The 12,312-nt window shown below is 38.5% G+C and overlaps 1 protein-coding gene across 6 annotated transcripts in view; it reads left to right on the top strand.

Annotated features, from left to right (window-relative positions):
* Positions 1-12,312, top strand: part of LOC135196966 (uncharacterized) — a 251,826-nt gene that overhangs the window by 221,984 nt on the left and 17,530 nt on the right. For all 6 annotated transcript variants that reach the window (XM_064223833.1, XM_064223831.1, XM_064223832.1 and 3 more), the window contains 2 exons: positions 694-791; positions 1,146-1,316. In XM_064223833.1, the coding sequence (XP_064079903.1) occupies positions 694-791; positions 1,146-1,316 (269 nt within the window). The remainder of the gene's footprint in view (positions 1-693; positions 792-1,145; positions 1,317-12,312) is intronic.

Genomic DNA, 12,312 nt, shown 5'->3' with positions numbered 1-12,312 from the left:
TGCCCTCATCTGATTTTCAAAACCAAAACGTGGTCGGTTTGTTTGTATTTTATAACACAAATAGTAATACAAGTCTATATAGTACAGTATTATTGGATACTGTGAAGTAAAGGATAACTTTTTAAGTGAGCAGAGGAAATTATGCATATTCGTTTGTTTGTATTTTATGAGGCACCTAGCCTAGCAACCAATAACCAGTCAATGGCGCTATAAACCCTACAGAGTGTAAAACCCAGTTATGAATATATTTAACAAGCACACCGATAGCGACGGTAACCACGGGCTGCCTGTATTCATTAATATAATTTTGTGAAATATAATAATCATGCTCTGTGAGATTATTCTGGTGAAACCCTTCTCACAAAAAATTTTATTTGGTCAATGTAAAATGTTCCCTTGAAGTGAGAGTTGTTTGAGAAAAGGGAGAATATTGGTAACATTGATATTTAACAATTAAGTTAGTACTCGTCGAGCATTATCTGCCTATAAATAAATGATTGAATCTTTGTGACAATTTTTTGTGAGACTTATTATTTTAACTAAGAATAAAAAGTACACTTCATTCAGAGGTCATGTATAACTGAAATATTACCACAGAAGCATTTGCTGTCATATTGCATGTGGGATCTTTGTATATCCAGTTGGATTTTAGAAATTGCATTTTATATTTATCCAAGATTGTCCTCTTTTCAGATGATTACTTTGTGGAAAGAGTGAAAGTGATTGATGAATTGGCAGAGCAGAGAAAAAAGAAAATAATAGAAATTGTTCAGTGGAATGAGAAATTTCGGGTAAGTGTCTAGTTTTATTTTAATTAAAGAGTTTATTATTTTGTACTGAAATTGAAGAAATTTCGTCCATTATGACTTAGATCTACCAGTTATTTAAGGTAATGTTAGTATATCTAGACATTTTTGTGAACAAGACTGATATTAATCTGCAGGGATAGTAAATCTGTTTTAAATTGTGACAGTGATTATTGGTATGTGTTAGATTTTTGCCGGTTCCTGTCCCTTATTCAGTCTTTTAGTTTATCACTAGAGTAGTATTTTAATGGTTCTTCTACAATTCATGCAGTTGTTAGTGCATCATTGAAATATTGAGAGTAAGGGGAAAGTTTGACTAATTTTTTGGGGACTTTTCAGAATTCTTTGGATACATGGCCCTGTATCAATGTAATGATAACCAAAAATGCAGACACATGCCAAGCTTGCTCTAAGCTACCAGCAACTAAGCTGTCACAACTCTATGGGCAGCCATATAATCAAGAAACTCTGCGATCACGAGAACCTTTACCATCAGAAGTAGACACCAAGGTAATGTTGAAATTTAATAATCTGATAGTTGGTTGAGCCTTGAACCTGTTAGATGCTCTTTCTTGTAAGGTCTTCTATGGTTATTATATTTTCTGGTGTCAGACACTGTGCCTGAAATTACTCCCCAATTTTTACCAGCAAAATTTTAAATTAAAATGAGAATAAACTTGAAGATTAAGGTTGCACCACTTTTAATGGTTAAGGTTGCACTACTTTTGATGATTGATGACTTACCTTTGGTTGGTGCATTGTGCATTTTCAACAGTTTCATGCATTGAAGTACCATAGCTTCAGCTGGTATATTATATTGATTATTATAATATTCAGTTAGTTTATTTTAATGCAAGTTCCTCGTTGGACGAGTGGTTTTCGCTCTCGGCTACCAATCCGGTGGTCTGAAGTTCGATTCTTGGCTCTGCTAATGCGGAATCAGAGGAAATTATTTCTGGTGATAGAAGTTAATTTCTTGATGTAATGTGGTTTGGATCCCACAGTAAGTTGTAGGTCCCGATGCTAGGTGACCAATTGGTTCCTAGCCACATAAAAATATCTAATCCTTCTGGCCAGAGCTGTTAATCAGCTCACTAGTCTGGTAAAACAATATATATAGTGCCTCAGTGGCGTGGTTGGTTTGGTGTTTGCTTCTCACCTTGGTGGTCGCGGGTTCGATTCCCGGCCATTCCATTGAGGAGTGAGAGATGTGTATTTCTGGTGATAGAAGTTCACTCTCGACGTGGTTCGGAAGTCACGTTAAGCCGTTGGTCCCGTTGCTGAATAACCACTGGTTCCATGCAACGTAAAACCACCATACAAACAAACAAACAAAACAATATATACTTAACTAACTTATCTTAATGCATGTATTTTTTTATTTTTTCAAGTTCATTTATTTTAATATCTAACAAGATTTTCTGAAGTGAACATACCAGTGAACTGAAAATCTTTAGCAGATTATGTACCAATTAATGAAGACTGTACATTTGTTAGAAATATTTTTAGCAACAGCATCTTGCTATGTGCAAATACTAGTTGGGACTACAGCTGGTGTAGTATTTTAAGAATCTGAAGTCATAGGGTGTAGGGTTATGTAGCAATTTTTTTTTTCAAAGAAGAAAATAACACCACAGTAGGAAATGCTAGAAATAAAGAATACCACTTTATTGCTTAGTGACACATGGTAAAGATACCACATGACTTTGAGATCCCAAACAGAACAGTGATAATACAGTCAATGCAAGAAAACTTAGAACACCAACTTGGTAAAAATAAAAATGAGAATATTGTCACTAAAATAAGGAAATGTTTTTTCATTTCTCCATATTTAAGTACTTCTCATTATTCTTGTTGTCATAGAACAAACCAAGTCTGAAATATTGATCATCAAGCTTTTCAAACCGAAACTTCTGGATAGCATCCTTCAGCTTGGTCACAGATGTTTCCTAGCTTTCCATGGCATTCAGTTTTTGTTTCATGTAATCCCAGCAATTTTCTATATGATTTAGGTCTAACAAATTGCCATCTAACCTTTGAATATTATGTTCCTTAATTATGTCATTAGCATTTTGCATAAACTCTCATACCTAATAAGGCCATAGAAGGAACCAGTTCATTCTATGAAACTATCATACCTCACACATTCATAGTTGTACTCTTTGGAAGGAAGCTAAAACCACTTTTACTCACATATCCACTGAAACTTCCCCATGCCCATTATATAACCTGGAAGCTTTACAGTCTTGACTGTATATTTTGATGCAAAGCAGTTTGACCTTCAAGGCCTTTGTACCTTCTTGCCAGCATTATGAATGATGTGGAAGCATGATACATCATTAAATAAATACCACTTGTTCCCAATTCTTTATAGTACAGTGCAAATAATCTTTACAAAATTTTTTTCGCTTATCCTTTATGGCATCTGAAAGAGAGGCTTATTTGCAGCAATGTGAGGGGGAGACCAAGGCATATCTTAAATAATGGTGCACAGTTTTTCTGAGACATTTCCATACGTGAGATGATTTTTATTATACTTTTTTTTTTTTTTTTTTTTTTAGGAGAGATACAGACTGGTAATATTGCAGTATAACATTTAAGTTACTACTTGTTAGCTGTCGAGTCTTCTACTGTAGTTGGCTGATACAGGAATATATGTAATTACATATATTTATTTTATTACTTTATGATAGTTGTGTTTATTTACTATTTTAACCAAGTATAATTTATACACTAGAGATCATATACACAAATACTTATTACTTTTTAGCAATGTAACCTTCCTATGGGGTGGGATAGGCCAATGAAAATGCAACCTGCATCTTCTAGGATGTACTGTAAATTTTTGAGACATTTAAGAAAAAATACTAATGTCTTTGACACCAGGAAATATGGTATTTCAATGAAGCATTCGTCTAGCTTTAAGTTAACTGAAGCAGCAAATAAAGAATTTCACAGTTGTACTTGGTTGAGTTTGTAGGCATTCCATTTTCTACCATTGCACTTACAAGCATTTCAGACGAGTTACCAGCATTTAAGTCATTCCTGCTGTCGTGAGAGGTTCTGTTCTGAGAGCATTACTGGTTAAAATAATTTTACGCTGAGAATTTATGGTCTGAATTATTGTTGGAGATAATGTCATCAACTGAGAACTAAGGATTTATGGAGTCCTTGAGCTGAAATAGAATGGTGGAACAAATGACTGTTCAGTAGATTATTTAATTTCAAGTATGATGGCAACGCTGACTAGTTTTTATAGACCAAAATTGATTTAGAAAATAGATTTAAGGACTCTAAAGTTTGGGATATGGACAAAAAGAATGTTTGTTCATACGGGGATACAAACCTGTGCTTTCATAAATGGAGAATTCCTGTGCATTGCATGCTTTGGGTGTGTTACTAAAAAAAGCAAATGGCTATCAGCTGGGCCTTGGTCCTCCAGCCCTGACCTCTGTTATCCTACCTCGGTCAGTGTTTTGCAGCTTTGATCACAGTCAGTCTTGTTTGCATTGACAGACTATGGCAACACCGACTGAATTTTTATAGACCAAAGGTGATTTAGAAAATAGATTTAAGGAGTGTGAAGTTTAGGATATGGACAGAAAGAATGTTCATATGGGGAAACGAAAGTGGGCTTTCATAAATGGAGAATTAATGTGCATTGCATGCCTTGGCTGTGGTAACCTTATGTTTGGTGGTACCAGAGTTGTGTTTGGTGGAACTTTGTCTGCTTTCTGTATGTCATCTGTGTGCATACCATGTGTTTGCCCCTTGTTCTTGAGATGGCTATCTCAGACGTGAAACCCCAAATTAGCTGCTGTGCAGGCAAAAGAGAAGTGGTGTGATAAGTCTGTCTCCTGTGGTGGTTGATATGCATTCCATTTGCATTTCCTTGTAGAGCTGTAGAAAAATGAGTGATGGAGAGACACCATGTTTTTCATGTTTGTCAAGTGTGAGGGTGGCATAATCTACAGTGGAGCCTCTGTGAGAGGTATTGAAGAAAACAAAAAGAGGATATTTTGTAGTAAGAGCTAGGTTTCAAAAGGGGCCAATCGAAGTGGTGGCGAATCCATTGCTGGAATTCTACAACCACCTCTTCTTGGTGGAGAAGTTCTCAAGGGAATGAAGAACAATTATAGACTTGTTGGCCTTAAACAGCTTCCAGCAGCGGAGAGAGTGAGACTGCATGGTCTTCACAGACCTGCAGGATGCCTACATTCACATTCTGATCCACCACTCGTTTAGGAAATTCCTGTGGTTTGTCTGCTGTCAAAGGGCAATTTCAAAACCCGTCGCTTTGGGCTTGCGACAGCTTCACAGGTCATCATTTGTGTCTTCCAGCTGACCCACACACAAGGAATATGACTGAGGAGGTACCTAAAGCTAGAGAAGGACAAGGGACAAAGTGTTGGTACTGTTTCAGGAACTAGGACGATTGAATCTGGAGAAATCAGACCTGGTGCCAAAGCAGTTGAAATGTTGGGGGATGTGGTTGCAAGGAATCATTTTGTAAAGTGTGGCATGAAATAGTTTTCAGATACATAAAAATAAGTGCTAGAAAATTTCTAGTGGAGAGGAGTGACGTAAGAGCAAGATCCAAATTTTTATGGAAGATGAAAAATTTAAATGAGTCGGGCGAACACTCGTATATATTGTATATTTGGGTGAAACCTTGGTAAACCAGGATTATACAGAGGGTAAGTGTTGGCAGGATCATCTTCTGAACATGGAAAGGGCAGCAGACTCATCATCCTGCATGCTGGCTCGAACGGAGGTTTTGTTCTGAATGAAGAGCTGATATTCCAGGCTAAACATGATGATTGAGATTACTATAATTAGTAAATGAATAAAGAGGTATAAAAAATGGTTCATTTCGCAACTCCCTCCGAACATATCACCAGCATCTGTAATTATTATGGGCAATGCTTAATATCGTTCTGTGGAAATTGTTAGACTGCTAACAGTGTCAAGTACAAAGAGCAATATGTGAGATTGGCTGAGTAAAAAAAGTGTAATCCCTCCTGATGGATTACCTTCCCAAAAGTGAATTATTTTAAATTGTAAAATCAAAGAAAAATTCATGTAATCCCAAGTAGTATCTAATAGATGAGATAGCCATTCAGAGTGGACACTGCAATTTGCAGTTTCCACCTTATGATTGTCACTATAACTCAATTTAGTTGATCTGGGCTCAAGTGAAAAATTATGTTGCTTCTAAAAATAATTTCAAAATGAGAGACTTGAGTGTACTTGTGCATGAAGCTTTGGCATCATTAAGCACCGAAAATTGGAGGAAGGCTGTTAATCATGTAGAAAAAGTGTAAATGAAGACATTGAAAATGTGAGTATTAATAAATTTATTGACTCGTGATTGATATAACTTCATGAGACGAAGAATTGCCATAATCAGTCATGAAGATGAAAAACTGTACCCTATATTGAGGAAAAAAAACTTGTGTCTACATATTCATGTATCTTTTTTGCCTGGCCTTTCAAGCCCTAAATTGCATACCATGAAATTAAATGAACTGTAAAACAATATAATTGGTGGTTTGTGTTTATTGAGCTCGGTAAATACAATTTTTTGTATAGATTCCTGTTTTTTAAAGTTGTTACAGTTTTTCCAAACACGAAAAGATGGTGAACTGATGTATTGATAATGTCAGATAACTGTCTGAAAAATGACATCCAAATGCACATGATAGAAAAATACTCTTATAACCAATCATAATTGAGGAAATCCATTTATTTGATATCAAAACTCAGATTCTTTCTGCTTGTAGGAAATTTTTTTATAGATAATTTTGTTCTTTGTTATAGTGACAGGATTTCAACTTTCCTATCACCATGTTGTTGAAAACAAAAATAATGAAGGAGAGTACCAAATTACAGGATAATACACTGACCATTTGAATGTTGGTTAATGAGGGAATGAAACTTCACCCTTTCCCTTTATCTTGGCCTGCCCATAGATAAAAGAGGTCAAACCCAGTGTGGATTAAAATGGTCAAAACGACCTGGCAATACCGCTAATGGGCTTGGAGTCCACTCCTAAATTGGCTAAATTGGTCTGACTTTAATTTTTGTGATGCTCTTTATGTCTTTGGTTCTGGCCTTTACCAGCCCTTTGGTGTGGAAGATGTGTGTGAGAAGAAAGGGAAGAAACATGCTTGTCATTCCTCTTCCTCGTCATCTCTATCATCATCCTCTGCCTTGAGCTGTCTTTCTCCTCCTTGTCACTGGACTCTTCCACTGCAAAGGTGGAAATAGGAAGGAAAATCTTAAGATCTTGCATAAAAAGCACAGGTAGACTTCTCATGCATGTTCCTTGTCCGTGGAGGGGAGGAGGGACGATATCATTGGCAGGACTGCCTCACTTGTAGTGCTCCTTTGGACAGGACTGCTTCACCCTCATTCCACCCATGAACTCTTGGGCTAACATGTAGGTGAGTTTGGGCATTGTGTTCTGGTAACCAAGTACATGTAGCAGGTTGGGACAACTCTTCCTTGCACCTGTTCTCTCTTTGTGAGTGCAAGATCTCTGAGCCATGCCTGCTCCTTTCTGGGAGAATGTAAAGCTGAACGGCCACGTTATTTTTGCATCTTTTGTCGTGTGCTTATTCTTTGAAATGGATGTAATCTGACTTCTCTATTAAAAGATTTTTTATTGCTTCCATCTCTTATACCTGTAGTTTGCAGCATGATTGTGAGGAGGATAAAGGCAGTGCTGCATGTTCTTGTTCCTCTCTGTCTTTATTAGTTAGTGTCCAAGAACAGAGGAGCAGGTTGGTCAAAGCCTGGACACCATTTGGACAAAGATGCTCGTGGATTACGGTTGCCCCCTTCTGCGAGAGGCTCATCCTGGTTCAGTATAAGATTAGGAGCATGTAAGGGCTGCTTAAGTCAGATGTGACGCAATCTATCTGTAGAGGGTGTAGCTCATGCCTTAGGGGAACCAAAGGGTACTGAAGGTCCCTCTACTCTGGAGCCCCTTGCAGGCTGGGCCGAAGCAGTATTTCTGAGAGGTTATTGTGCTCAATCATGAAAATATATTCTCAGGGAGTCAACCTTGGATTTATACCTCCCCTTGGTCTTGTCCTTGGGGATGCTTTAGAGTTTTGTCCTTTAGTCAGGTTGCCTCAGTCACAGTTGGCTTGTGGTGTTTTGGAGGAGATGAACAACCTGATCTCTGGGCCAAGTAGTTCCCTTGTCTCCAGCAGATCAAGCAGACTCCTTCCCCAGCTGCTTTGATGTCAGAGGAGGTATTACACACCTTAGGATCCAAAGGCTGCTTCTCTTTAGTTGGACTTGGTCTTGCAAATGCCATATTGCCTTCTGCTGGAAAGGACTCCCTCAGGAGGGACTCTAGTATTAAGAATTAATTACTTTTTTCTTTTACTGCCAAAACTATTCTTTTGTTTACGTAATGACTGTCTGGTTAGTATAGTTGGTAATGTGTTGTCCTCGTAATCTCGGGGACCAGCATTTGCTCCCCATTAAGGGGCAAATTGTGAGACTTATCAGATGATTACTGCCATGAGTAACATCATAGTAGGGGGTTGAGGTTACCCGGCTGACGTCTAGTCTACACAAGAGCCAATAGCATGTGGGAGGACCGAAAACTGAAACCACCAGTTTGATGTCTTTTATTCTGGAATAAAGACATATCCAGTCTTGGAATTTTTTTTAGGATATCCCACAGTATCACAGTATATGGACACACACTTGTGGTTGAACACATTGAAAGACTTCACGGTGGCAGATTTCATCATGCAATGAAAAATTATATTCAGTAGCTTCCTAAAACACCAGTGTACCAGTGACATTTAAAGGAGTTAAAATTATCTGTTGCTTTTAAAGGTAGGTTTTTCATGAGCATAGCTTCATGTTAAGTTACAATTTGGTGTCGTATTCATCGCAACTCTGCCAAGATAAGTGTTGATGCAGCTATTGAGCACAGGTGGTCACATTCCTTTGAGATATAATGTTAACCTTCCAGTGCCCCTCAAATCCTTATAAGATAAAAAGTCACTCAGATCTAAGCATGTAGGGTTGTGAAGAAGTCTTATTTTCAGAAACACGGATAATCTTCGTAGCCTCCTTCCTCTAAGAAAGGTGAGGAGCTATCCAAAACTTTCGTTCCCATCCTGTCCCCTTCTATCACTGACAGGGGTTTCTGATCTTGCCATTGAGGCAAATGGAAACTGCAAAGTCTTTGGATTTATCTGTCCTTCAGGACAGGTACAGGACACCCGTCCTCCCTCTCGAATAGATTATTACAGTTTCCATTTTATCCTCAAGTCTTGTAGAAATTCTGGAAGTGCAGGGAGTTCCTGGTTGTCAGCAGGGTTGGTTCACGTTCCTGGCAGCTTGATGATAACCGAAAATCACTGATAACCGATATTCAAAGTCTACAGTCGTCGCTATCCTCCTTATGGTGCCCTAGACTATTTACAATGCTTTAGACTGTGTCACAGCCTGATATTTTACCTTATTATGTAATCACTCCTTAATAAAAATGTGGAACTTCATTTGCCTAATCCTTTCCTATGGTCTGCATGGTAGTGATAAGGTTTTTATTGCTAGCTTCGAAAAACTTACAGGCAAACCTTGACCTAAAGAGAAGGAAAAATTCACCTTTTTCAGAACCCTTATCGATGTTATATTTCATTTCCCGTTGATATTGTCTTCCTCCTCCTAGTGGTACTTCCTAACCTATCCTCCATCTCTTTATTTATCCCATCTTCTAGTTAAATCAGTTAAAAGTAAAAGAGAATGATAAAAGTAATGTAAGTTAAATTATAATGTTGCTTAAACGTGTATAGCCATAAACAACTGAACGAAAACTGTTGCTTTGCTGCAAACAATTGAGTCCGATAACAACAGCTGTTTTGCTTGCATTTCAACCATCGTACAATAGTATAAAATTACTGTAGTTATGTTACAATGACGTTAAGTAGAATAGTACCGATTTATTTTAACATTATACTTTTACATATTTGCTATGAAATAAAGATCGGCTAGGAAATATACTGCAAAATTTAAGCTGCAAGTTTAATAATGGAGTAAAGTATTGGGCATGAAAGAACTATGTTTTACTGTTGTTTTCAACCTGAAAAAAGATAATGTGTAAAGCTCGGATCATGATGAAATTGGATGAAAATTGCAAATGAAAGCTGTACATTTTTTATTACAAAAAAACCATGTCCCCAACACCATCAATCACCAAAAAAAAAAAAAAAAAAAAAAAAAAAAAAAAAAAAAAAAAACTAAATTTAGTCACAACACGACATATTTGTCATATTTTGACTGAACTAAAGAACTAATTTGATTCCTCTTGTTTCTGGACAAAACTGAAAAGACTAGGCAACTTCTTACTTAAACTACACTGCCAACATCTCCAGAATATTAATGTGCAGATGAGGTGTGTCCATTGGCCACACGAACATGAGTTGTTCTTTAAGGTATGCTCCCAACCACCATACTAGATTCTTTCCCTTTCACCTCCCAAAAACGAGTCTCTCTATGCGTGCACCAATGTTGCTTTAATTGTCACGGAAGCTAAAGGGGCTGAATCCACTCATGATGCTCAAGCTTCTCTAGCAATGACAGATAAACCACCTGCTGAGAGGTGGTTGTTCTGCCAAGACAAGAACTATGACATTATATCCCAGTTTGTTATTCAAGAAATAGAATTTTTGGGCATTTTAACTATGTTGTAAATCATGAATTTTCCACTGAATAGGTTTCATTGATTATTGATTTTACAATATACTAAATATTGAATGTATTAATTATTGATAGATATTACAATATACTAAATATTGAAAGTATTAAATGTAATTTTTCCATTGTTCATACGCCGAACAAACCTGTCTTAACGATTGGATAATCTTCTAGCACCAGCTGGAAACTGGTTGAAACAATCAGAGATTGTAAAGCTAAGAATCTATGGCATCTAGCAACTCTTGGATATATGAGGTGAACGTTGTCACTGACCAGGCTTGATACCTCTTGATGTGTCAGTCTTTCTTTGACCGCCTTGGAGAGTAGTCTTGCTTTCAAAGCTGGTTTCTTTGTTAGCCCATGATTTATTTGTGCTTTGCTTTCTGTCTTTGTGTGCCTGTTGTCTTTTATCATGGATTCCACCCAGAGTTCTAGGCCTTGTCAATGCATGTGTCTGGGTGTTCAGTGGCGTGATCGATATCGTCTTGACCTGCCACCTCTGTGGCTGTGAGTTCGATTCTCGGGCATTCCATTGAGGTGTTAGAGATGTGTATTTCTGGTGATAGAAGTTCACTCCCGACGTGGTTCGGAAGTCACGTAAAGGTGTTGGTCCCGTTGCTGAATGACCACTGGTTCCATGCAATGTAAAAGCACCATACAAACACAAACAAACGAGAGTTTGACGATTTCCATATTATGTATAGGTTTTGGCGCCTTCCATAACTGACCCCCATACATTTTGCAGTAGGTGCCATCCCAATTTTTGTACTATCACTAACCCTTGCCCAGAGTGTCGTTCCTGGCCTGTGTTGCAGCGGAAGGCTTTCTACAAGAAGAGTGAGTACTGTAGAATATCTACTTGTCCTTCGTTTGGAGGTTTCTCGCCTCCCCGAGTGGACAGTTCAGCGTCCCCATCCTCCAGAAATTTTTGGAAGTATCAGGAGTTTCACAGGATGATTTTCTGTATAACGTGGCCCCCTCTCTTGTGGAAGGTAATCTCACACCTGGGAGGGAGAAGGCTACTCCATCTTAATTTGTTTCAGATATGGAAGCGTACAAGATGGCAGCTGTTTGGGCATCCCTAGGCCTACAGGGTTCACCTTCCTATGATGGCCTATTGTTGCATTTCATGTCTGCTCGCCATCTTCCTCAGGTCCTCCCAGCAGTCCCCCCTCCTCCAGGTCTCCACTACTTTGGCTCTTGTGTGCTGCCACCCTAGCGGGATACCATTGACAAATATGACGGTTACTGGGTCGCCTCTTACCTCACCGCCAGTGAGGCCATCGACTCGCACTGTCATTCCAAATGCTGTGACATCACTCTCAGCATCCTCTCAGACTATGACGTCAGCTGTGTTGTCCACAGCCTGTTGCTGTGACATCATTACCATCATCATCTATGTTGTCATTGCAGTAGCTTGCTGAGCCATCGGAGACATTCCTTCAAGTGGTGGCTGGATAGGGTAGACTCATATTCGTGAGAGGTATCCTGTGCTTTCTAGCAAGAAGTGTCATAGAAGGAGGGCTTATTTCCCTGTGCCATCCTTCTCCTCCTCCCCCTCATTCTCAGGGCAGACATTGGAGGATTCAGGACTTTGTTGCTTCATTTTCTGGGAGTGAGAGGAGTGTTTTGCCATCTTCCCAGCCAAGATGTGTCTCACTCTTGCACGTACATGTTCGTGTTCCAGTTCATGATAGCCTTCACTCCCCAGGGCCTTCAAGCTGATCCTCTGTTGCCTCAGCCTGTTTGAGTTTGCCTTTGGGATAATAAGGCTCTGATT

The sequence above is a fragment of the Macrobrachium nipponense genome, chromosome 18, assembly GCF_015104395.2.
Source record: "Macrobrachium nipponense isolate FS-2020 chromosome 18, ASM1510439v2, whole genome shotgun sequence".
In the NCBI taxonomy this organism is placed as follows: domain Eukaryota; kingdom Metazoa; phylum Arthropoda; class Malacostraca; order Decapoda; family Palaemonidae; genus Macrobrachium; species Macrobrachium nipponense.
Note: the sequence above shows the minus strand (reverse complement) of the source record. Positions and strands in the feature narration are given on the sequence as shown.